General features: G+C 31.7%; 2 protein-coding genes across 41 annotated transcripts in view; one reads left to right on the top strand and one right to left on the bottom strand.

Annotated features, from left to right (window-relative positions):
• LOC127734280 (sacsin-like) overlaps nucleotides 1-6013 on the bottom strand; it is a 41668-nt gene extending 35655 nt beyond the window's left edge. For all 35 annotated transcript variants that reach the window (XM_052244070.1, XM_052244072.1, XM_052244081.1 and 32 more), the window contains exon 1: nucleotides 5839-6013. The gene's annotated coding sequence lies outside the window, so the exon portion shown is untranslated. The remainder of the gene's footprint in view (nucleotides 1-5838) is intronic.
• On the top strand, nucleotides 56-27969 carry LOC127734286 (double-stranded RNA-specific adenosine deaminase-like). 6 transcript variants are annotated; one of them, XR_007997504.1, is made up of 18 exons: nucleotides 7526-7676; nucleotides 10550-10620; nucleotides 11584-11650; nucleotides 14075-14193; nucleotides 15753-15874; nucleotides 16189-16333; nucleotides 17600-17706; nucleotides 18121-18265; nucleotides 20988-21118; nucleotides 21787-21925; nucleotides 23212-23389; nucleotides 23774-23867; nucleotides 24239-24400; nucleotides 24673-24764; nucleotides 25200-25355; nucleotides 25801-26047; nucleotides 26467-27311; nucleotides 27343-27969. XR_007997504.1 is itself a non-coding variant. In XM_052244113.1 (17 exons), exons 2-17 carry the CDS (start codon nucleotides 10609-10611, stop codon nucleotides 26693-26695), a joined length of 2145 nt encoding a protein of 714 aa, XP_052100073.1. In that variant the 5' UTR covers nucleotides 56-246; nucleotides 10550-10608; the 3' UTR covers nucleotides 26696-27969. The 6 variants fall into 6 exon arrangements, 5 of the variants coding, with proteins under 5 accessions (XP_052100073.1, XP_052100072.1, XP_052100074.1 ...); XM_052244113.1 differs by lacking the exon at nucleotides 7526-7676 and adding an exon at nucleotides 56-246 and having other exon boundaries at nucleotides 26467-27969; XM_052244112.1 differs by lacking the exon at nucleotides 7526-7676 and adding an exon at nucleotides 7317-7362 and having other exon boundaries at nucleotides 26467-27969.

Raw genomic sequence — 27969 nt, 5'->3', positions numbered from 1 at the left:
GAATACGCCAATGGTAACGTCTTTAAATACAACAAGGCATGTAGAGTTCAACATACAGGCTTCAACAATAATACTTGACAAATGTTTATGTGAAACTCTTTAGATCGTCCCGAGTCTAGAAAGGTTCTAGAAATGTTGTCAATAAATTTTACAGGACTACAAAGAAATTTATCTTACCTCCATACATTTCTAGGAATATGATTGGTTAAAAGCGACCGCGTGGAGACCGTGTATATTTCATATGGGGTGAGTAGGCGTGGTTTATTTCAATACACGGTTAGTAGTGGTATTACGTCCCTTTGTAAAAACAACACGGTGTTGAGGAAAAATCTGAAAGGTTTCAACAGACGAAGAAATTGATGATGAACGATCGAAATAAATGCAGAAAATACATTGAAAGCTAAGAAGTTGTTATTGTTGGCATTTATTTTTGTCTAGACCAATGGAAGTAGGTTCTTAATGTTGGAGACTTGATCACTTTGATAGGCCAGCCCACTAGTCTAAATGCCACATGTTAAGATAGTCGGTAAGATAAATTCGTTACGCAGTGTGCTAGTGACCTAATACGATATATATGGGATCAGAGCTTCGCTCTCACCCCATATGGAATTTACTGACCCCATATATATATCGTATTAGGTCACTAGCACATGCACTATGAAACTTATAATACCTACCAGTTTCGACAAGGGATATTGAATATGCTTTGTTAATTTTGTTTATTTTGTACCAGTTTCGACAAGGGGTATTGAATATGCTGTGTTATAATTTTGTTTATTTCGTACCAGTTTCGACAAGGAATATTGAATATGCTTTGTTAATTTTTTTGTTTTGTACCAGTTTCGACAAGGGGTATTGAATATGCTTTCGATTCGCTCGTGTATGTAACAACGTATTTGATTTTAACGAAAGAAACCTCTGTATTACTGAAAAATTATTACACTAGGGTTTTCGATATCACAAACTAGTCAAAACATTTACTAAATTTTATCATCGGTACAAGGACATCATTCGTAAATATAAATCAACATGCAGACATCTTATACGTTCAGGTATTTCACATCCAATCTTTTATGGTAATATTCTATACAAAGCACAAAAATGTCGACATTCACCTCAAAAGCTAACAAAACCTTTAAACAGACTTATTCAGAAGGGATATAGTTGCGATACTGTTGTCAGGTCATTAAAGATGGCATATTATTTGGTATTAATATTGATTCACTCATAGGGTCTTTGCATCGGAAATAAACACATTTACTCAAAAACCAGTTGTTGGCATGATACAGGTTATGTTCTACTCATATATTTTATGATGGTATGATACTAAACCCCTAAGGGGAGGGATTGTGCTTGATTTTCATATGATGAAGACATAATCTTTCAATCAGTTTAATTGAGGTCTGGAGCTGGCATGTCAGTAACTGCTAGTAGTCCTTTGTTAATTTATGTATCATTGTTATTTTGCTTAGTTTCTTTTGTTACCTATTCTGACATCGGACTGGGACTTCTTTTAAACTGAGTTTTACTGTGCGTATTGCTGTGTGTTTGTTTATTCTACATTGGCTAAAGGTATAGGGGGAGGGTTGAGATCTCACAAAACATGTTTAACCCCGCCGCATTTTTCTGCCTGTCCCAAGTCAGGAGCCTCTGGCCTTTGTAAGTCTTGTATGTCTTTTAATTTTAGTTCATTTATATGTTTTGGAGTTTAGTGTGACGTCCATTTTCATTGAACTAGTAGACATTTTTGTTTAGGGGCCAGCTGAAGCCCGCCTCCGGGTGCGGGATTTTCTCGCTGTGTTGAAGACCTATTGTGGCCTTTGGCTGTTTTCTGCTCTTTGGTCGGGTTGTTGTCTCTTTGACACATTCCCAATTTCCATTCTCAATTTTATTTTTATTTGTTAATTTTGTTTATTTTGTACCAGTTTCGACAAGGGGTAAACAAAACAAACAAACAAATATTTTATTTGCCAATCACGGCGCCCAAAATGAGCAGAATAATTACAATATAATTTCAAACATAATATAAAAGTAAATTAAAAATAGGTTAAACCAAGTACATAACATGATTAATTTTGATTTAATTGATTAATATATAATATCTAAGTAACTGAAATAAGTAATTTGTTATAATAAAAATATATAATATGACCCATTGTTTGTCATTCTGGACCCTTTATTGGACAGTACACCTCACAGCATACCAATTATTAATTAAATGTAAATAGTAACTATTGTAAATGCATATATGATCATATATATCTATAACTCTATATAAAGTATTCTAATTTAGTATTGTATTCCTATTTTTATTTAAAACCTCTAATAATTGACAAATTATTATCAAAATATTTTTATCTTCATTTCCCATTAACCAACAGAGATTTGTTATCAAGTTTTGAAATATTCTTATTTTTACTAAATATTTTGCTAAGATAGGGATTTCTAACATTAACCAAAGCTTTACATGTTAAAAGAAAATGCATTTCATCTTCTACTTCCTCATTACAGAGTTTGCATATTCTATTTTCTAATTTTATATTAAAGTAACGACCTTTTTCTATCTCAAGTTTGTGAGCTCCTATTCTAAATCTTGTTAAACACATCTTTGAAGATATGGTAATTTCAATAAGTATGGCTCAAAATTAAAGTTTGGTTTGAATAATCGATAAGTTCGAAGTTTATTTCCAGAGGTCTTATTTTGTCTTTTATCATTGAATAATTCTTTCTTCCATAAGTTACAATATTTTAAATATAATTTCTTTTTCACCATATTCTTAATGTTTGTTTTAGATGAGAGTACTTGATACTCTTGTAAATCAAGCAATTTCAGGATAGCATGAATACAACTAGTCCAAGAATTCTTCCCAGCTTTCGATAATGTATTTGAGAGAGAGTATGCATTTGTTAATAAAATATTATTTGTAATATGAATTCTTTTCCAATATTTGATCATGTTTGTTAAAATATCTAACATTAGAGGATAACGACCTAATTCACCGAATATGGCCAAATTTGTTGCATGCTTATTCACTCCTAATGTAAATCTGCAGAATTTTAGATGCACTTTCTCGATTTTTAAATCTTTACAAAGTCTATAGAAATAATTTAGTTCTGTGTCATTCATTAACTTCTTTGAATTAAAACAACCCCATATTTCTGAACCATATAATAATAGGGGTTTCACTGTGTGATCAGAAATGTGCATTAGAGTGGAGATATTAGGTTTATAATTAGTAAAATATTTAGTATATTTAAAGAAGGCCTTTAAACCTTTTTTATATAACATATTTTTGGCTTCTGAAAAGCTGCCAGATGCACTAAAAGTTACGCCAAGATAAGTATAATGTTGGGTATTTTGGATGTATGTGTCTTTATATGAAAGCTGTGCATCTTTAATACGGCCAGATGTATTAAAAACTATAGATTTCGTTTTTTTTTTTAAATTAACTTCTAAACCCCAATTTTCACAATAGATTTCCAGCTTATTTAATGCAGTCTGTAAGCCTTTTTTAGATTCAGAAAGCAGTACAAGATCATCAGCATAAAGAAGACAATTTAATGAAATATTTGATAGCAATACTGGGTCACAGGTTTCATCTAATAAAGATTTAAAATCATTAATAAATATTTTAAAGAGACTCGGGCTCAGATTATCTCCTTCATGATCTAAAATCAGCTGTTAACATGTTTCGTGTTTTTATACATAGTATGTTATTAGAATACATACTTTTGATTATATTATAAAAATGGGTTCCTGCTCCAATTTTACTAAGTTTATAAAACAGTCCTGTATGATTAACAGTATTGAAAGCTCTTCTAAAGTATATTGAATATGCTTTGTTAATTTTGTTTATTTCGTACCAGTTTCGACAAGGGATATTGAATATGCTTTGTTAATTTGTTTATTTTGTATCTATCTATTACTATCCTTACTGTGCATTGTCAGTTAAGATAACAAGTATTGAAATTATTCTGTAGTCGTGGAGGTTATAGTTTTCCCGAATCATGCACAATCTAAAACTCATTCATATTAAATGAACACAATTCTGCATGTCGTTATTACGGAGCCTTCTTGGGTTTTTTTTTAAGACCACTTTCCATCTTCAGCGCTTGAAATTATATCTGCAGCGCTTGATATTAAATCTATAGCGCTACACCTCCAGCGCTTGACTTTAAAAACCACAATTCTTTATTTGCATGAGACCAACAGGGCTCCGTACGTTATCAAAAACGATTCAGGTAAAAATTGTCAATTTAACCATGGATTTCTTTAGTGAATTTCTAGATAATGTTTCCGACATCACGTTCAAGATTAATTAAGTATGTCACCGCACTTCAGATCAATGCCAGTCTTTTTAACTTTTGTCATGGTTTGTTAAACAGTGGGGCTGTCTGCTTTTATTCTATCAGATTAAAATTGATTCACCACTGAGAAATATCATATACATATATCAGTCAATATTAAAGTTATGGCGTCAATAAAAAATGTTAAAATTTAATTGTTGCTTTACATCAAACTTTTGTAGACCCCTAGTCCTCTTGTGCTCAATTATCTTGGTTTTTTCAAATGAATTAATCTTACAGGAGTGAATTCTTGTCTATATTTTACGAAGAATTACAATTTGAGTCTTTATCGGTTAGAATTGAGCACAAATGACAGATTTATATTTCAAAACTAAGATGGTTTGGAATACAGAGACAAGACAGAATATGCCATCTGTGTACAAAATGTTTGGGCGACGAATTTTATTATTTATTTATTCAAAGCAAAAGAGAAATAAAAAATCTTCGAGCTAGATACATATACATATTTTACACAAATAATCATGGGGAATATAAAATGAAGGAACTCCTATCTAGTGCATTATATAAAAATCTGCTTTTTTGTAATAATTAATTCGTGATTTGTGATTATCTGAGTCAGACATAATGATACAACTATATACCTACTTTCAAGTTGATAAATGTTCCATTTTCAATACCCGTTGTCCGTGCATTTTTTCGTGAGTCTCGTAACTGTGTAACGGGTCTACTCGATTATTTAAGTTTTTATCGTTTTGTTTGTTTACCTGTCTGTCATCTGATTAATGTATATATATGTATTAATGGTGGGCGTCCTCGTGTACACATGTGTATCTGAGGTATAATAAAAGTATTGCCAAAAACAAATCGCCGCATTACTGTCAGCTGTTTTGGCCATTACTGACGATTACATCCCCCCCCCCTCTTTCGTTTGCCTCAAACCCTTAGTCCGACCTTGTGTCTTTTCTCGTCTTGGAAAATCGGGCCAAAAATCCAGTTGGTCGAAGCTTCGATGATCTTGGTATATATACAACACCGACATTATGACGTCTAAGCTTTTATCAACATTTTGGTAGCCGATGAACGAGCAAAATCTAGAACGCGCTTACATGTACCATTCGACCAATCTATGTTTCGAGTATTGTGGTGTCCTTCTTCATTCTACCAGCCATGTAGTTGAAGCAGTTTCTCATGGCCACCACTCTTCTATGCTAAGTTATATGAATATATAGCTGCTAAACCGTAGCTCTTTGGTCCTTTGGCTTACCCATTTTTAATTGCTTGTGACCATAGATCGATGTTACACACAGTAGAAAAATTATTTCACATGGACCAACAGCTACATGTACTCACGTTTAATGTAAATAATGGGACTAGGATTTTTTTAATTACCATAAAACCACAGGCACTTGTCTCTGATAAAAGATTTACCTGTATTAAAGTATATAGGTAAAAAAAATTCAGAGACGAGTACCTGTGCATAGAACGGCTTGATTTGTAGACATGTTTACATATGTAACAGATAATACTTACCGTTTTATTTTTGTACAAGGATTAATAAAGCAACTCGTTCATCTTGTCCATTAATTTTGCATAATTCGATCACCAAGTTTGTTGTAGTTGTTGTCTAGACACTTTTAGCATACAAGTAGGCCTGTACAGTTTACATCCGGAAGTAGGTTAGATTTTCAGAAAACTAAAAGTGAAACTAGAATATAAATGGTCGCAAGTAGGTTATTACTTGTTACTTAAAGGGAATAATGACAAAGAAAATAGACAATTAGATCTATTATAATAATAATACTCTATTGTCAAAAAGCAAAAATCTATTACTCATTAAATGTCGCACTCTGCATATTTTAAAATCGATAATTTTCATAAATAATATGTCTTTATCATGTTCAATCAATAATATAAACCTATTATCAGACCTGTTTGGAGGAGTTTATCAAATGGTAAACACCGAGGGTCAGTATGATTTGCACAAATTAGTAGGCCTCGCCAATTCATTTCTCAGGCTTAGAATGGATTACAATTAAACTAAGGAATCTGCATTCAGTTTAAAAATATTAATCAGTTTGACCACCAATCTCCAAGTGAAATGTATGAACCTCGATGTAAAGACAGACAGCCATAGCATAGTGCGATGAGGTGAATTTTTTCATAGAGTGAAGTGCGATGAGGTGATTTTTTTCATAGAGTATAGTGCGATGAGGTGAATTTTTCATAGAGTATAGTGCGATGAGGTGAATTGTTTCTTAGTGTATAGTGCGATGATGTGAATTGATTCCCTTAATTTGAAAATACTGGATATAATTCAGGAAATGACAGAACATTGAATTAATAAAAATAAGAATAAGAAAGAACAAAAATTGTACTCACCAAATTAGGCGGACATATAACACATTAACAACGTAATTACGAACATGTGTAGAACACTAATATATATATATTCAATCTATAATGTAAAACAATAATATTATCATGTTGACAGGGACTTTGGTTCAAGTGCACCAGGGAAGTGTTAATATAACAAGCCATGAAACTCTGGGATAGAAGTATCTGTCAAAGATACAATATTTTGATTGATGTTCTAAGTTTGCATTTGATTATCATTTTAAATTTTCTACTTTTACTTTCATTCTTGTAACTTTCTTTGATGTGACCCTAATTTCTATGCATTAATTTCCTAAATCCTTTGACTTTGTTTACGTTTTGAATATGTGTAATGGTGGATACAAATATTTTAATCAGCAGTTTTGAATATACATATATTAAAAAAATCTCGTCTTGTACCTGTGGTTTATTATGTATTCGACGTAAATTCCCTATGCTACTAGATACATGCAGAGATCCAGCTACTTCGATATAAGAAGTTATCAAATAGAATATTCCTTTTCAAATCTAAAGAAAATATGAATATAATAATTAATTTCTATACATAATGATAGATATTTTTTTCGTGTTATATGCTATCCTTTTTGGACTTCTATTAGATTAAAGTTAATATGTTATAACTTAAAGGAGAGAATTGATCATCTATGAGTCAGTAAGAAAGTAAGTAATGTTATTGAAATAAAGACCAAACATTGAACACAAATTGATAAAGAACAACTGTAGTATAGTAGAAACAATATGACGAATCTTCAAACGTATGTAATTTTGGCTATCAAAGTTATAGGCACTCATATTTATCGGTAAAACATGTGTTATGTAAAGGTATTTTACAGGTATTATGTAACATAGACAAGTGCTTGATCAAAGTTCATTTTAGTAATATTACTTTCGTTTTCATAAAAATGAAAGTTATATAATTAAAGATTTGTTTACAAGCTTGTATGTGGTGAACTACGTAGTGAACACACTGTATAGTAAGTATCTTTTTTTCATTTCCACGCTTACAGTCTACTATTACAGGTCCTAGACGACGAATTTGTTCCTTTCCTTTCACTTATTTTTGTTGGCGGCAATAACTGAAGTTAGGTATTAGGCTATTTTCTATGCAATTTCAGGCTTTAGGGTTATTTCCTAAAGGTCATTGGTGGATATTTCACTAATTCCCTTGTACTGAATTTTGGGGGTAAATTTGTCATATTTTTATTTTCATATTTCTTCTGTTTAAAGTACGTTGTTTTTTGCTATTATACGTTGGAGGGCTTTGATTCTGTTATGAAATATATAAATAAAAAGAGGTGTGGTGCACACACTCAGTGCACACATGTATCTCAATGAGTCAGCAACCAAACGGCGACACAGAAGGCAGTTTAGACAATACTAACATTGTTACAGTATCATTCAGTAGATATGCTATGAACTGATATATATTTATATATAAATTTTGTACTGTGTTTTATCGATTGGAAATAATATATCATATTATGAATAATCAATTATCTTCTATATTTATGATAAAGAGATTAAATCCCAAATTGCAAAAAAATATATTTGTTTTTATAACACTAGAACAAGTTTTGATAACAAAACAGTGTTTTGATATAACTTTACTTTAAACAATAATCATAATTCATGGGCATAGGATTTTTGAGCGAGAGAGAAAAATGCACATAGGGTCATTTGAGCGCCGACATCATAGGACATTTAAGCGCCGGAATATTAACCTTACCTGGATTTTCAAATAGAACGTTTGAGCGAAATTTCTTGTGATACTTTTATACGAATAAAGAAAAAATATTTTTAAAAAGTAAGAAAAGAGAGTAAGCTTTTAAAATAAATAATTTTATATATATAAAGTGACGTAAATAATTTACATATCACCCTGCGCTTCCAAAATCTAGAGAGGAAACGCACGAATCGTTAACGAAGATGAATATTGAGACAAAATAAAATGAAAATTTTGTACAGGTTAATGATGAACAATCTGATTTTTATGTCAGAAGCCTAGACAAAAATTTCAAGCCCGAACTGACGTTTGTAAATAATGCCTTAGCCGAGTTTAAAGTTTTATGACAGGGCTTTGATTTTTTTTTACAATTAAAAGATGTTTTAAACTTTGTGCGTTATAAACTCCACTTTTTATTAACTATATCTTGCTAGAAATCCTACTTCCAGATCCCCGTGTTGAGCAGGGTTAACAGATTATATCTGGCGAACCGTAAGAGGTGCTCCTTCATCATTCTTAAAAATTTTTCTCTTAAATGTCTGATGCTTATCTTTTTTTTCGCTCAAATGTCTTATACTTTGGCGCTCAATGTCCTTTTTTATCGCTCAAAGGTCCTGCCATTTCGCTCAAATGTCCATTGCCATAATTAATATCATGATTTTTCTTTTAAGCAATCTGGCCTGACAAGAATATTAATCTTAAGTAACTGCACTGGGACATGTAATATTGTTTCTTGTTTTTAATCTATAAAATGACATAGTCAGAGACTTTGACCATGGTCTTTTGTAAAAAGTGGTTCTATAGAGTTTTTAATTTGTAAGCAAAACCTGTCGAAAATTTTCAGCTACCAGTTGAAATATAAAGCTTACAAGTATTTAGTATTTGAGTATTGAACATTTAATTTACATTCTCTCATGTTTTGTTTTGGGTTTTGAACACAATATATATGTTTTCCTTTTTGTAATCCTTACTGCGGTTTTCGATATGATAATTAAACTGATCATACTGAAGAAAAATAACCCTCAGATAACATGGGCGATTTTCAAGACTAAAAATTGAAAAACACCTTAAAATATAGGGTTAATTTGCAGTTTAATAATGTGTAAGCGTTAAATTGAATAGACTGGTGTTAACATTATTGTTCACCATATAAGTGTTAAAGAGTAATCGTTTTAAACACAATGTTAGCAATTGTGTTTAAGCTGTTGATTTTACATGTATTTTTTAATATAACCTAATATATGAATGAACACAATAGAAGTACAAAATGTAAGCAGCATTTCTTCTAAATACAATAACTGTTATACTAATTTGAGGGGAGGCATGTTGTCTAGCATTTAATAAAATAACTTATCTTATCTATGGTTCCCAATAACATGTTTACCGGGTGCGGGATTTTCTCGCTGTGTTGAAGACCCATTGGTGGCCTTGGGCTGTTTTCTGCTCTTTGGTCAGGTTGTTGTGTCTTTGACGTATCCCCGTTTCCATTTTCAATGTTATAATGTTCGGTGTGAGCCAAGGCTCCGTGTTGAAGACCGTACTGTGACCTATAATGGTTTACTTTTATAAATTTTGACTTGGATGGAGAGTTGTCTCATTGGCATCCATTCTCAATTTTCGCTATTCTAACATCGGACTGGGACTTCTTTTAAAATGAGTTTTACTGTGCGTATTGCTGTGTTTTTGTTTATTACACATCGGCTAGAGGTATAGTATAGCGGGTTTTTAGATCTCACAAAACATGTTTCACCGCGCCGCATTTTTTCGCCTGTCCCAAGTCCCGTAACTATTCTCTATTTTAACATATATATAATATAATTGTTTTCATTAATAGGAAAAATAAGAGTAATCATAAATCTGAGGCATCAAATCATTAAATTTACGATCTATATCAGATGTTTACTATAAAATGAAATAGATGAACTGCATCCTGAAAAGCCGTTCTTTGCCACCAAAACGATTTGCACAGCGCAATAAATTACATATGACTTAAAACTATATACTTGTAAACTTTTTTTGATAATTTTTCTAGCCATGCATACGATGATATGTTTTATAAATGTTATTACCATTTTATAGTCGTATAGTTTAAGTAGTATATTATCTCACAATTGTTTATTTCAGCTTATATTGTAGAACACATATTTTATAAAGATCCATTTAAACCAGTGTGAACGTTGAAAATGACTTTTTCGGTAAGTATAAAACTGTTGGAACAAACTATTCAAATTCATGCGCTTGAATTTGTATGTTTGACTTGTTAACAACTCTACAACAAGCATTATTGGACTTTTCTGGCATAGTTTCGCATAATCGGCGTTTTCCTCTTTAATTTACAGCCAATAAAAAAAAATAGACTTTGGTGTGTTTCGAATCTCGGCTGCTACGGTCGTACTTTTGAGAGAAAGATAATGCTCTACTGCTATGTAATTATTTCCCGAGTTATATATCACACTGTTGACAACACTGATAGTGTTAATCTTTATATCACTTTGTCCAAACATTCACTGAATGACCTTATGAACTCAATAATGAAAAACAAATAAGCAGGTAATTTGACCTATAATGATTTACTTTTATAAAGTTTGATTTGGAATGAGAGTTGTCTCATTGGCACTCATACCACATCTTCTTATATCTATTTAACAGTTTAATTACTGTTGATTTAAAAGTATTCAATTATTTCATTATTAATATTTGTCCTTTATTTTATTTCGTTCTGTTTTGTTTCTGTTTCTGTTTTGTTTTATTACTATTATCATTTATTATTTACACATAACTAATAAAGATTGTTTAATATCTCAGGATAAAACGGTTCTAACAATAAATAAAAACAACCTTTCAGAAAAAAAATTCGTTCACTCCTTCAGTAATCAACATTGATTATTCTAGAAATAATATAATGGAAGATCTAAACTTCCGTTTTCAAGAAATCTAGTGTTGTCGACTTTCGTCAGGATTTCTGGAAATGTTGGCAAACTATTTTTTTTTAATTTAGAACTTATTAAACGGATTTAGGTCGTGACTTTTCACAATCAACCAATGAAAATCCCTGTGTCCATAATATAAAGGTATTTGTGATAAGGTTTAAATATATGTAAAAAAAAACTTACCTCATATTCGCTGAATAATTCAATATATTTGATATTTTTTTACAGTTACCTTTATACCAAGAGTCACGTCTGAGCCGACAACACAAAGTTGATACTCCTAACTCAAAGCTAGGTAAGTTTCATCTAATGTAACAATGTGTTTTTGGTACAAAACACGCAAAAACTTAAGACGGCAACATAATTCTTTACTTATTGTTGTGAATATTGTTGTTTTCGGGAAATTGACGAATGCCTTGATATAGATTAAGGAGGGGTCTGTATTATTTCAATTTTAAAGCCATTTTTCTTTATTCTCTTTTTGTTTTGGCCATTTATTTCTATTCTTTATAATTTAGCATCCAATTTTTTCTATTCTTTTTTTTTATACTATTTTTCTATATTCTTTTTTTTTCCTGCCCTTTATTATTTTTTGTCCCATTATTCTATTCTTTGGACCCCATCCAGACCTGCATTAAAAATCAGGAGCCTGTAATTTAGTGGTTGTCGTTTGTTGCTGTATATCATATTTGTTTTTCGTTCATTGTTTTGTACATAAATCAGACCGTTAGTTTTCTCGTTTGAATTGTTTTACATTTGTCATTTCGGGGCCTTTTATAGCTGACTATGCGGTATGAGTTTATACATTGTTGAAGGCCGTACGGTGACTATAGTTGTTAATTTCTGTGTCATTTGGTCTCTTGTGGAGAGGTGTCTCATTGGCAATTATACCACGTTTTCTTATTTTTATATTAAGACTATAAAAATTAATTGTCTCTTCTTTCTCTTTTACTTGAACTTAACACATTTTAAATGACATTTTCCCTAATGACTATAGCACTCTTTTAAAATACACAAAGCTGTTTTATTGATTTATATAACATGAACTCAGCAAATCACTTAGCCGTGTTATTTTCTTCAAATAATTCTTCATTATTGCTATGTATGTGTTTTGCCAAGCCAAATATTTCTTGCTGGAAGTTTATGATAGCAGTAAGTCAAAAATTCATAAATGGTTGAAACCTTATGTAATGAATGGTCCTGAATGCGGCTTTCTGTCTCAACATCTGCCCGTGCGTCTGTCCGTCCGGTCTTATAAGCGCCCTCGTGTGTACAATTCTTGCAAGTTTTATTTATCAAATTTATATCAAAGATTACAAGTTAGTGGCGATCAACTTTCTAAAATAGATCTGTGCTCCTTCCTTGGAAATATCAATTATTTGGAAAATTACATTGTAAACGCTCCCACGTGAACTATTCTTTCCAGATTTTTATCATCTTTATACCAAGGCGGTTATATCAGCAATGTCTCAGACAAGTTCGGAAATTAACGCCGATCAGTTTTTAAAAAAACGTTATGCCCCTTGGAATGAAATATAAATTATATGGAAAATTGCATTGTAAGCGCTCTCAAGTGTACATTTCTTACCAGATAGTAATGAAATTTATATCAAAGGTTTTACATCAACAATGCCTCGAACAAGATCAAAAATCAGTGCCGATCAACTATTTTTAAAAGACTTATGCCCCTCTTTAATATAATTCTTAGAAAATTGCATTGTAAGCGCTCTTAAACCAAGTACATTTCTATATTCATAAAAAGTTTTTAAGAACCAAAAAAAGTATTTTTATTTATTGATTGCCTCTTGAAAAGAAAACATTGGAACTCTCAGTTCTTTTATGGTTTTTGTATTGTTGGGTTACTGTCTAAATGGCGTGTATCCTACAAACTTCTTTTTATTTCAAATGTGTGATAATCATGTATTCAAGTTTAATGAAAAGTGGCAGTGTATATTTGGATATATCCTTGACCTGTGAACTATTAATGATCCTTTCATTTGATTTGATCTGTCTGCTTCATGTTGAACATCCTTGACCCTTTAAACTTTCGACTTTGCATTGGTTATTTATTCAAAAACATGTCTATTTTCAAGGACGCCTTGTAGGGTCGTATTCCATTTGCACCAATCTAAAAAAAAATCAGAATTTTCATTTGAGCCAAAAAAAAAAACCGTCGTATGATTTACTCTGAAGACAGAAGGTAAGCGTTGTTCAATGAGTTTATATGGACTTTACATCTTCATGGTTTGAGATACTGGAAGAACTCATTGATTAAAAAACCTTTGCATGGGGAAAAGGTATTCTTGCACCCCAGACAAACCGAGGAAATTATTCAGTTATAAATTATATGAAACTTGGCGCAAATGTTATACCGATTAGCGCAAACAGAAATCGACGCCCTGTACAAGTCTTTTCTGGCGTTAAACGAAGCCGTTTTAATACTGTTTAAGGAGAAATTGACTGAAGTTGAAACTTTCGTTAGATTGTTATAAGTTTCAGTAGGATGTGTTTTTATTCGACAAATATTAAGAAGGTTAATTCATGGTTTTTACCTGGCGATCCTTTTGAATCACAATCCAAAAACTAAACCATAAATTGTCTCTTTCAGAAACAAATTATACCAGTATTAGCTACTGTATGAAACGTGAAAGTTTGGACTCGCCTTTGTAAATACTTATGATATGTTTCCAGGTTGTGAATACATAAATCCATTTTTCAGAAAATCCTTTTGATAAAAGTTCTAGGCTGAAGAGAAAATCAATTATATTGGCAACATCTGAGTTTCTGGAAAACAAAAGAGTACGACCTAATGCGAGTCATCAATTTTGCATTAACAATGTAGGTGATGTATAGTATTTAATCTCTTCCATCTACCAGGTGACAAAAATATATATTTCCCTCTTCCTCTTTTTTTATTTATCATTAGATATATAGCAATATTTCATTAAAATATCTGTGATGTCACTTCAGATGTTAGAAGGCAGTAATAAAACAAACATGACATTTCTTAATACCGGAATAATTTTAATACTTCCACGACAATGATCAAAATTTCAAATAAATATTTTACAATGTGTGTAAAAATAGTTTTACTTCCTTTTAGTGAGATTTTGTACGTTACTATTGTAAGGATAGAATATGATAAACAAGGAAAAAATAATTCATTTTACGGGAAAAAATCGTTTGTCCACTTTTAACGAAAAAATATTACCAGGCAAGTAAGTAATTTGTTTATATTTATGCTCAACCTAAATTTTAAAAAGCGATCACGAGGACTGTTTACGAGCGGTTATCATTGAAAGGGCATCGGTAATTTAAGATTTGGAAGACAAAATACACTTAAAGCGGATTCGGATGAAAAGACCAGAAGCCCTAGCTAAACAGGAAAATAAACATATTGTCAGTTTATAAGTACAATCACTGAAAGAAATACCTTATAGATGTTCTGGCTTACCTAGTAATTCTAGAAATTATAACTAGTACATTTATTTATCTAGTCTTTCCAGTTGAAATTACTTGTGTTTATAGTTAAAATTACTGGTCCTTTTAAATAGTTTACTTTCTACCTTCATGTAGTAAGTTTTACTGGAATGGCTAGTTATCACATGGCCAGTAAGTGTAATTATTAACATAGTAAATTCTACTAGTTACATGTATTTCTTAGAGTAATGATTTCATTGTAAAGATTCTGTATGATTCTGTCGTGCAGACATATTTTTTTGGAAAATCTGAAATCACCACAGATATTTCAACTCACAGTTCGTACTTTAAGAAGAAGGATGATTTTACACTCTATAAGTATTTTTTTGTGCTGCTGACATTAACAGATTAGGAGCTAAGTGAAAACGTACTTAATTGTTTTCTGTAGAGATAAGGATCTATTAATATTTATGATTTTACAACTCTTAAACGAAATAATCGTAATCTGATCAGACAGTATATTTCCGGTTTAGAAATAAACAATCGATAAGTGTGAATGATACTCAAAGTCTTTAATAAGCTATTTTTTAAAATTAATTGTTTTACCAGAATGTTTAATTCATATTAATTAGCAACTGAACGATGAAGACATAATCAAATGCAATAATTTCCCACGATCATTAAAAAAACTGTTATGTAACAGACTTGTGTAAGATCACTTTAGAAATAACTTTAATTTACAAATTTAGTTTTATATCAATACTGAACGACGAAGGAAATGAGAACCAAAGTCAAATAGCAAAATAAACAAGGACAACCAATACATGTATATATGTTTTAATGGTTTGTATTACTCCTCAGGTCACACAGAAAATCACGCTTTGTGTAAATGAACATTATCTGTGAAGTAAGATGTAAATTGTGCTGTATTGAAAATGTAAATTTTACTGTATAACGAATATGCATTTGATTGACAGAATATTACATCAAGGGACGACGACATGAATGCCAAATGTATTCTTAATGAATGGAAACAACAAAAAGGGAAAGTCATAAAGTATACTGATGCACAGGAAAGTGGACCTGATCATGAAAAGTCGTGAGTAAAATTTGTATATTGCAATATTTCATTGTTTTAATTTACTTTCCTAACATTTCGAAATACTAATTATTTCTTTTTTTATGGAGTACATGGGACCACCCTTATAGTGACTTTCTCTTTTTAATTATGTTACGTTGTATCTAAATAAGGTTACATGTATTGATATTTTTACAAGTTTCTTTTTCGTCAGACCTTCTTTAAATTGTGACTTCTGATTGCTACCCTTGATGTTGTATCGTTTCCTTTTGTTCTTCAGAATGATTTTCTGAATATATAATTGTTGCTTCAATCACACCGAATCTTATTTTCAGTTTCCGGGTAAATGTATATGTTGATGGTGTACTGTTTGGAACTGGTACTGGGTCTAGAAAGAAGGAAGCACAACAGAGTGCAGCAATTTCTGCGGTTCGACAACTGAGGATTAACACAGATGCTGAGGCTTGTATCAGAAGCGGAGTAATTATTTAAAAATATGCTTCATTGTATTCATAGTTTTTTTTAATACGGTTGTGTTCTAAGTACATGCATATTAGACAAAAATTGCAATATGCCTAAATCGTTGCTGTCCCTTTGAAGTATAACCATTATATCATTTTGTTCATAGTAAAAGTGATCATACATGTATGTCAAAGAAATGGAATTTAATTGTCAATTGTCTAAGTTTGAAAAAAGTACATGAATAATATGATAGCCTTTGGTGTTTTCTAGAATGTATTATGTATGATTCATTATACCCTTTCCGTTTACATATATTTATTTTTGAAAAGCTTAAGAATTTCAAAACATTAGTAACCGTTTTATCACTAAAAAGTTAGGACATCCATGATCCATCCATCTGTTAATATAAAAAAAAACTGTTGTGGCAGCCCACTGTTGTTTTCTTTCTGCATAAAAAATTTTATTATTTTCATAACTCAAAGTCTTCGTCAGACAAATCAGATTATTATCTATTTTTATTACATCACGTGGTCCAGAGGTCGAGTGTGGGCTTTTGCCATTACTTGGCATCCGTCGTATGTCTTCCCTCGTCGTCCGTTAACTTTTACCAAAATCTTCTTCTCTGAAACTACATGGAACCAAATTTGACCAAAATCATCATTCAGGTATCTAATTAAAAAAATCTCAGATGATTGCGCTCGAAACCAAAATGGCCAAAAATAGAAAATAGGGGTAAAATGCATGTCTTATCCATTTTCTAAACCGCGAGAGAAAATCTGACAGTTGCACAAATGTTTAGAATGTCAATGTCCAATTCGACAAAAATTGTCAGACTAGTTATTGGCCATAATCATTATGTAAAATCTATTAAAGTTTCTGTAGAGAGAAACTATACAAAACAAAATATGATCTACAAGACAAGATCTACAAATGGGTCAACAGAGCCAGAGAAAAATTGTAATCATTTAAACTGATCAGCAATATAAGATCAAAAATAGATTTAAGTCATGAATTGTGTTTTTGTAGACGCACACAGACCCAGTTGAGCGACACATACTCTTAGGAGCCTCTAGTTTAATTGGTTAGGGGTGTTGAAAAAAAACCAAGTATGCCAATATTATATTAATTTAATGGTTGCATATTCCTCTACCAGTTCTAAAATTTGTGGTGACTAGTTTTGATTAATGATAAAAACTACGATCTTAACAACAAAATTTAGAACTAACGAAGCAGATGCATTCTACAATCAAAATTTAACAATTCTCTTACTACTTGTCTATTTAGATTGGGACTGATCCGAAATCGCAACTAAATGAGAAATTACAGGAGCACCATATCAGGAATATAAAATACGAGACAATAGCAAGGACAGGTCCAGATCATGCACCAACGTTTGTATAATTGCTTTTGATAAAATAGTTCTATTCACCATTTCCATTTGAACCTGAGTATTTTGTATTTTACATTATTTATACTTTACGATCACCTTGAAGTGTATCGTACCATTTCCGTTCCAGTTTTAAACGTTATATGGCATGCTGGTGTACGAACAGAAAATGGTAACTATTTTATATAGGCCTGTCCGATGTTTGATTTCCAACAAGTGTGTCTATTGTCCGCAGCTAGTGTATAATATGTTTGATGTTTTTAATCAAATTGCAAGACAAAACTTTGATCCACGAGCATACTTGAAGATAATTTAAGTTACAGAAAACCGTTTAATTGTTGACTCTGCTTCTGTTCATAATTCTTTTTGTCGCTTATATTAATTAAATTTTAATTGTTTCTATACATTGTATCTGCAGATTTATAGTACAGCTCTTTATAAACGATACACTGTATGCAAAAGGAACGGGTAGTAGTAAACAGAATGCTGATCGATCCGCTGCACGACAGACATTGAAACAATTTGATGAAGGAATTCTTAGTTTTTCTGATTTATCCGATCAGGTGTGTTATATACAAGCTTTATGACAAGATATGAATCTGCTGAATTTACTAAATGCAGACTTTTGCGAGTCTGTTCTTTATATATATATAAAGAAATTTGCAGATTTAACATTGTTGTGTTGATATTTAGAGTAATTATGAATATAATATGTGTTTTCAGCCGTGTATGACCTTCACTGGTGATCCAATGGATGGATCTGTCTTAGAGTTGTCACTTGTTTAGACGTACTTAAATAAATATATATATATATACATTAAATTTAACGTTCTTCACCATATAAATTGAAGGGGATCGAAGGTAAATGTCAATGAGACAACAACCCAACGACTAAAACAAAACACATAGGTGGTCATCAACAATTATAGACAAATGTTTAAAAACTGGTACCAACATTATGAATAAAATGGACAGACTATCAAAATTATGTCGTCAATATCAAATTCAAAAGGACAAACACATCAAAGATACGTGACCATGTGGTTGGTTTTAAGTATAAATGAGAAGATGTGGTATGAGTGCCAATGAGACAACTCTCCATCCAAGTCACAATGTGTAAAAAGTAAACAATTACAGGTAAAAGTACGGCCTTCAACACGAAGCCTTGGCTCACACCGAACAGCAAGCTATAAAGGGCCCCAAAATGACTAGTGTGAAATAATTCAAACAGGAAAACCAACGGTCTAATCTATATAAAAAACGAGAAACGAGAAACACTTATTAACCACATCAATAAACGACATCCACTGAACAACAGGCTCCTGACTCAGGACAGGTGCATACAAATGCACCGGGTTTAAACGTTTTAACAGGCGCCAACCTTTTCCCTAACCTGAAATAGTAGTGTAACATTATAACATAAAAAGACACACTATAAAATATCAATAAAAATGGCTTAATAGATATAAGAAGATGTGGTATGAGTGCCAATGAGACAACTCTCCATCCAAGTCAAAATTTATAAAAGTAAACCATTATAGGTCACAGTACGGTCTTCAACACGGAGCCTTGGCTCACACCGAACAGTAAGCTATAAAGGGCCCCAAAAATTACTAGTGTAAAACCATTCAAACGGGAAAACCAACGGTCTAATCTATATAAAAAACGAGAAACGAGAAACACTTATAAACCACATCAACAAACGACAACTACTGAACATTAGATTCCTGACTTAGGACAGGTTATTTTTAATGGTTATAATGGTTATTTTTAGCAATCCCAGTTTTTCCATCTTAATTAGTGGAATTCCAAACGCTCGTAGAATATAATGATCAGGAAATGTGATATGACTATCAATGAAACACATCAATAGACAACCAAAAGGAAAAAGATGTAAACAATTATAGGTCACCGTATGAATGACCTTCAACAATGAGCAAAACCCATACCGCATAGTAAGCTATTAAAAGCCCCGGTGTCACAAAAAGTGAAATAAAAAAATGGCCTGATTTATATTATAATAATGAAAGAAAAACAAATGTAACCAACGTGACAGGACCAACGACAACCACTGGGTTACAACTTCCTTCGCTTGTAGTAGCAGTTACGTGTATACAACTGATATCATTTACAACAAAACTCAGATACATTTCAAGAATGACGTTATTGGAATCTAAGTCCATTACCAGGCGGTAAATAAATAATGCCGTCCTTCAATGGCAATTTCCCTTGTATATAAATAATTGAATAAATTATATTGGGTGGTTTCAGTCAATCATGGTCCTTGTTTAATTTATTCACAACGAGCGCTTTACATATTATATAGAGAATCGTTTGTTGTTAACGACTGTACGTTGACCCTTTTTCCTTTAAGGGTGTATTTTGTGTTGTTGTGTTGCTGTGTACTTGACGTACAAATTTATACTTCACACTTCAAATCCCATCTCTTTTTATTCATAAAACAAACAAAAAAAAGTAAATTAACAAAAAAAAAATGATATTTTTTGGTGGTGAGTTGCGAGATCAACATTTTTCAGGAAATAAAAGATAAAATATTGATCTCGTTCTTGCATCGTCTTATTTTGGAAGATAGTATGAAAACTTGTCGATGCCTTATTATATCGAGTTTAAGCGGAAGACATTAGTGCAAAAGTTACCTCCCCTGAACAAATAACAGATTCTACTATAATTTGTTAATAACATAGGAGAAGATACCAAAAATCAAGATGATTCGACCAAAATGCATGAGTCGAAGAAAGACACAAAACGCCATGAAAAGAACGACGAATATAAAGACGCACAGAAGCCGACAAAACACCACACAGAAATCTCAAGACGCCAACAAAAATATGACGATGAAATGGAAGAGTTTCCAACTTTTGCTTCACTAATGACACACATAGTTTTAATCCTGTTAAAATATGTTCTGAGAAATATCAGGAAAATAGGCATCATAGGAATGTAATAGCGGATTGGTAAACATACAAAAGGTGAAAGTTTGACAGGAAAATACGGATAAAACGTACACATGACAGACCAAACTTGCCGGTAACTGACAACAGCAATACATGCATTGAAAAAGAATGTAGTACAAAATACAACACTAAAAACTAAAGCTTTTATGTCCAAGACATGACTGAAAAATTGTCTTTTTTCTCTTTATGATTGCACATGTTAAAACACGGGGAAACCGAGAAATAAAGTAAGCAAAGTAATTTGACATTTCGACATAATTGTAAGCTTTAAAAATTTTTGTTTATAACTTAATTATTAAATTCTATTCAGAATAACAACGATGAAAACAGTCATACCATTCCAAAAGATGCAAAGTGTATACTTAATGATTGGGTGCAGTCGAGAAGGAAGTCTATCGCTTATGAACAGGCGGATAAATATGGTCCTGACCATGCTTTAAGGTATAAGGCATTTCTAATACCACTTCTTTTTTTATATCTTCTTCTTAAAACTGAATATTAGTAATATTATATGAGTGAAACATTCTTTATATTTTAAAACCCAATCCAGACGCTCTCCAACTGAATTAAAAACAAAGCTACATAAGAGCAGTTAACTGCACAATCCAAAGGTAGGATTGATTATAATACCTTTATGCTGACAGTGAATGAACATTCGGGAAAATGTAATATTTCCACCCCTAACCTAGTATGTACATGATACTTAAGTCTGCCATCAGGTTGAGACCGAGTGCGTTGACAGTACCTACTGGTAGTGATATATTAGCAACTCCTGCTTTGTATACATAAAACGAATTACAATTCCAAAGTCATTATCAGTAAATCAGGGTATAATTCATGAATATAACAAATCCAGTAATAATGTCTGATGTACCATGTTATGATAGTAAGTAGTATATCCAACATGGTATCTATGGTGCATCAAACATTATTACTTGGTTTGTTATTTAAGTAAGTTAAGAGACTGCGAGAATGCTACGATCAATCAATTACAAAGTGTGAAGGCGACCGTATAAAATTGAATAATAATACAGTCTCTATAAATGACCTCAAGGATTTTTTTGGAAATTGTTTGAAGACGTTCATGTGTTGATAACAAATATTTACAGATTTGAAGTTGATCTGTTCATTGGTGGTGAACTGGTATCATCAGGATTAGGGACTAGTCTACAAAGGGCAGAACTGGACGCTGCAAACAAAGCAATACAGCAGATATCAGAAGAATGTGGGGATTGTTATCCTACGGTGGTTAGTAATCAATATCGTTCACTGGTCAGTTAGATCTATAAATCATTTTTTGGTAGGCGGAACTAAGAGAGAGCACTGGTGTGCCCCCTTAATTTAGCATACATTTAAATTGAATACTGCCCTGTGTCCATTGGTGGCATAAGCGGCTCTAAAATCCCTCGTCGTTTTCGTGCAATTAGTAGTCAATCTAAAAATGTAAACTATTTTAACTAATCAGAGGATAGTTAAAAGATCTCGATGATTACTGTCAATAATAAGTTAAATTATTTAATTTTTAAGTTATCGTTTTTATCTAAGAACTAATATGATTTTAAATGGATCAAAATAATTGGATTAGCGCCGTATCTTTTTTGGTCCTGTTCGAGTGTCTCATCCTTGAAATGAACAATTATACATAATTATTCTACATTTGATGAATGGACATTGGACGAGGTTATTTTATCACCACGTATAACTGGACGTATTCGGGTTGTCATGACGTCTCAGTATGTAACATATTCATCATACAATATTAAAAAAATGTTGTTACGAACATCCATGTCATTTGGTTTCTGGTGGGTAGTTGTCTCAGTGGCAATCATACCACATCTCCTTATTATCATATTTTCTTTCAACATTCCAAAATATTTGCTAGGATATAAAGTAGAATTGTCATATAAATATAAAAATTAGGAGATGTGGTATAATTGTCAATGAGACAACTATCCACCAGAGATCAAATGACATGGATTTAAGCAACACTAGGTCACCGTATGGCCTTCAACAATGTGGAAAACCAATACCGTATAGTCAGCTTTAAAAGGCCCCGACATAAAAATGTGAAACAATTCTAGTCTACATCCTTTCTGTTTCTTCTATTACTGGAAAAAAAAGTTTTAATCGAAACTGAAAAAACAAACTACTGAATTTAGTTATAATACAGGCCATTCATCCATATTGACAGAAAAAAACCTGATAATGCAATATCAAATAATTTATTAAGTAACTTAAACATGTTAAATCCAACTTCAAATTATTGTATCAACACGCAATACTCTCATCCATTCTTGCACTCAAATATCGGCTGCTGTACTTCTAATTTAATTTAACCCAGGGATAGCAATAAAAGTGCATTAAAGACATGTAATACGTTGACGTCTAGGTGTTTTATATTAAAGGTTAAGTAAATGAAAACATCATGATTGTTATGAGTTAGACAATTACTACTATTAAAGTTATAGAAATATGATTAAATGTTGACGAGTTATGAGTCTATGTTGACAGAATACCTTTTCACTTTTTTGTAGAATTCCCCCAGATATTTACATTTGTCGCATTATGATGAACTAGCGATGATAACCCATAAAACATTTGAATCCGTAACACACAATGTCATCGTTAGTATCGATAAAGAATCGGTGGTAGCATCAGTTATCATGGAGAATTGTCGGACTGGTCAGAAAACTGTCTTAAGTCTTGGATCTGGTAAGACTATGAACTCTAGAATAAAACAGAGAATTAAAAATACATACAAGTAATTCCTAGGCTGCAAATGGCATAACTTTTTTTTATTGTCGATTGTTTAAGTAAAATTGTGTAGAAATTATTAATGATACAGTACACACCATCTTGAAAACAAATAAATATTATCACAACGTATTCTAGGTATAAACTTGGAAATGATAAATTGACTTTGTACAACAATTAAAGAGAGGCGAAAGATACCGAAGGGACATTCAAACTCATAAGTCGAAAATAAACTGACAATGCCATGGCAAAAAACAAAAAGGCTATTATTATTTCCGAAGAATTTTAAAGTATATAAATTTACATATCTTTATTTTATATTTCTGTTCTGTTATACTATAGGTAACGTATTTGTGGATGAGGAATCTTTGGGAAATAATGGAGAAACTGTTATTGACTCTCATGCGGAAATTATTGCAAAAAGAGGATTCCAAAGGTATCATAATTATTTTCTATACAGATTTTTTAAAAGTTGCAACACAGTTTTTTAATTCAGCTGATTATTATTCATAACTTGAAAAGTTATCTAAATGTGTTGAATAATAAGTGTAGAGGTGTAGGAGAACTAAACCCTCTATTAAAGATCTATTAGGAATGTCAATTTTAGACATAGAAAATATTTGTTAATGCCTCCATTGTCTTCAGATTGTTTTGTTTTTTTCTTAAAGGAAAGATACAGAGATAGAGGAATTTTCTTAAGATAAAATACAAACTGATCATTTGTCAAATGTATAAACCTTAAAGTCAGAACAATTTGATAAGTTGCAATAATTTTTACGAATTTATATGGCTTAATACTTTATTTAGGGTATTATATCAAGAAGTATACCGTTTAAAAAGAGAAAAAAGAGATACACTTGGAATGCTTAAAGTTCTTCCCAATGGAAGGATAGCTTTACAAAGTGGTATAAAAATCCATCTGTATATATCAAAGGCTCCATGTGGAGACGGCAGTGTCTTTACATTAAGGTACGAACAATTATTGTACTATTTGATGTGTTAATTTGTTACCATAATCAATATAGAAAAAGAGACCTTAAAAGGTCACATTGATTTTGATAATTTTGTACAGTATGTGTACGCTTTGTTAAACAATGATGTGACCATAACATTTTGGAAGTGTGTTATATAAGGATTTCAAAGAGTGTTGCGTAACTTTTTAATCCACAAAATTAACATTCATTGAAATGAAAATCCTGTTTAATAAGTCTTAATCATTTCTAATGTATTTTTCAAATCAGTCAGCCTGGTTCCCATACTGATACTGGAAATATTCATAATCCTATTCAATCAGACAAGAAGCAAGGATTGTTGCGAGCAAAAATCGCCAGAGGTAAAAGACTTACATAATATTAGTCGATCGTTTAATAAGTTCACACGTCACAAACAATGCAATTGGTAATCAAATTTAGTTTGAAAATGCCTGAAACTTACAATCAACCAAATTCGACACAAAACTAAAATATGGGAAATGTGTGCATGCATTTTATGACTTCGATGTCTGAACAATATACACGTCTGCTATTTACCGTAAAGTTATGATTTTTTTTCTTCGATTAGATGATTATATGATACGAATTTTGATATTTGAATGACAAAGAAGTCTTTCCAACTCATATTATTTTACCAGTATAAATCCCTGTGTATCAACTAGCAATAACATTTGTCAGTACAGATCCTATATAACGCCTCCAAGTTACTTTGTGCATGTGACTTTAAATACAAAGCACTTGTTCTAAGCACTTAAAAAGAACTACCATTACTACAGGTGAAGGTGCCATACCGGTAAGTGAGTTACCAGATGATAGACTACATAAGATGTGCTGTAGTGACAAGATCTGTAAATGGAATGTACTAGGACTCCAGGGTGCTCTCTTGTCCAGTGTAATGGACAGTCCCCTCTTTCTTTCCTCTGTAGTAGTCGGTAAGTAAATAGAAGTATTCTATATATTACTCTACTCTTCTGCACTCGTATTTGTCCGTGACAAATAAATGGTTAAAAATGCATATCAAATTACAGAATAAAAACAGAATATACCAGCGTTATCGGTTTGTGATCAAGAACACAGTAAAATTTTGATCTAAATTTTGTTTCTCAATTTTTTAAATTGATGAAAAGTCAAAACGAACAAGTAGAAGGGAGATGTAGGGCATACATTAGAAAGCCGGCAACTTACGACACAAAAAAAAAACAATAGATTTTTAGAGGTCAGCATACGATCTTGAACAAAAGACAATAAAAAAAAATGTGAATTCTTTAGATTAAACAGAGACCTCAGAGGTCTGATATCCACATTATATTCCCTTACAGTCAAAGACATTGAAATGTAACTATGGAAACTTATTGATTGTTTTGTCTTTTAAATTAGGTGATGTCTATAATTTTAATCATTTGTCCAGAGCTTTGTGCTGTCGAGTGAAGAAACAGTCTCCTTTAATATCTAGTGTAATGAGTTCCGTAACAGTTAATCACCCAGAAATTGCTATATCTACTATTTGTGATTTACCCGAGATAGGAAAATCTAAGCCAGTCAGTGTGAACTGGAACATTGTCGATGTCACAACTGAAGTTACGAATGGGAGAACCGGAAAAGTTAGCCCTGATTTATATTTAAAGTAAGTCTTTCACCACAATTTAAACCAATGACATTTGGATGTACTCAAACATTAACTATCTTCGCAAAAACACCTTAAATTACGAGAATACAATGCTGAGTTTTCCTGTACGATTGAGTTGCTTCTAACAATATTCCGTTCAAGTAGCCAGAATAATGCATTTTTCATATTCTGGTAAGTCTTGTTTAATTTTGACTCGGACAATTTACCTTATTTGACCATTATGAAAATTAAAAGAAGATAGCTATCCCGTCTACAATCAATGTAATACTATTCTGATAAAGTTTTGGATGTTTTAGTAACTTTATGCATACAACACTACCTTGTGGAATACCATTATCAAAAAATTAGCAATTGTTGATTCTGTTTATGTTCTATTTCAAATCTTGATTTAGAAACATATTGTATCATTTATTTAGGTCAACGCCACCAGATTCAGGTATTAATTCAAGACTGTGCAAGAAAGAACTGTTTTGTCTGTATAAAGCAATTCTTCCTTTTCCACGCCTGATGGACAGACACACAAATTACCATAAGGCAAAAATGTCAGCTGAACAATACCAAGCCGGAAAGACTAATTTGTATCAAACTTTTATTGAGAAAGGTTATGGAAAGTGGGCAGGAAGAGAAGATGTCGATCAGTTTTAAAACACGTGAACGGAAATAACTAAAATGTCGAAGTGACATTTTTTCCTTGGCTGCAATGCTAACAATGCTTGTCAAGTTATTTTTTCTTCTTCTAGAAATTCATTACAACAAGAACAATATAATTTAAAGTTGTAATAACGTTTGAAATGTGCTGATCACTTCAACGTGTTTAAAACATTGTTACTATTTATCATAATCCGATGAATATTCCCGCTATTTTCCACACCTATATTGTTTCGTTTTAAAAAGGGCAAAGCCTTAAGATATACATGTACTACATTGTACTACTTATTCTCATTTTTTGTTTATTATTTTGTGTGCTAGTCGAAAAGATGAAGGCAAACAATTTTCACAACTTCTAATGCATGTTAATCCTACCTAGAGACTTCTAAAATAAGCTATCTTTGTATTTTAACTTCACATTCTGTACAGATCATTAGATATTGAAGGTTGGTGACTTTGTTGGTCGCATCTATCCCATTGAAAAGAAATAAAGGATACAACAGACACATTCAAGCCTGTTTCATATCTTAAGTTACTGTCTAGAAATTAATAATTGTTAAACTAAATGTTAAAATAATACTGTAGTTGTTCAATCATTCTAACTGGGTTTTATGTGTGTTAACATCATTCTAACTGGGTTTTAGGTGAGTTAACATCATTCTAACTGGGTTTTATGTGAGTTAACATCATTCTAACTGGGTTTTAGGTGAGTTAACATCAATTCGTTTATTCATAGTTAAAACAAGACTAAATGTTTCTCTTGTTATCTGCATTGAAATTCTATAGATATTTGTCCAAGACATTGCACAAGATCACGTCTTCCATTATTTATTTATTACGCTGTTGCTCCGAAGTACGGTGCATAACGGTATGATTTCAATTTAGCAAGTTTATTACTTATTAGCTTGCTCTTAGTATCTGCAAGCATTCTTTAATATGGTATTGTTTATTTTTGTTTTGATTTTAGGTGTATCTTTAGCTATCCAATGATTTAATATTACCTACTGTAAAAGAGTTTTGTTGACTGTTTAATGTCATTTTTATGCCATGTTGTTGTCCGTCTTTCTATTTACCTCTTCATATCTTCTTACTTTTTTATTTTATTCATTGAACATTATTACAACATGTAATTTTGAAAGTTCCATGTTTCTCAAATCAACGATACGAAAAGTCTTATTTTTTTTATAATTTTAACTGTATCAGGTAGTTACACCATATAATGTTTGTACTTATTTATGTCGATCTGAGATAATAAACATTGCAATATATAA

This window comes from Mytilus californianus, unplaced genomic scaffold, assembly GCF_021869535.1.
Source record: "Mytilus californianus isolate M0D057914Y unplaced genomic scaffold, xbMytCali1.0.p SCAF_3, whole genome shotgun sequence".
Lineage (NCBI taxonomy): Eukaryota > Metazoa > Mollusca > Bivalvia > Mytilida > Mytilidae > Mytilus > Mytilus californianus.
The sequence above is the reverse complement of the archived record's forward strand: the minus strand, read 5'-3'. Positions and strand labels throughout refer to the sequence as shown.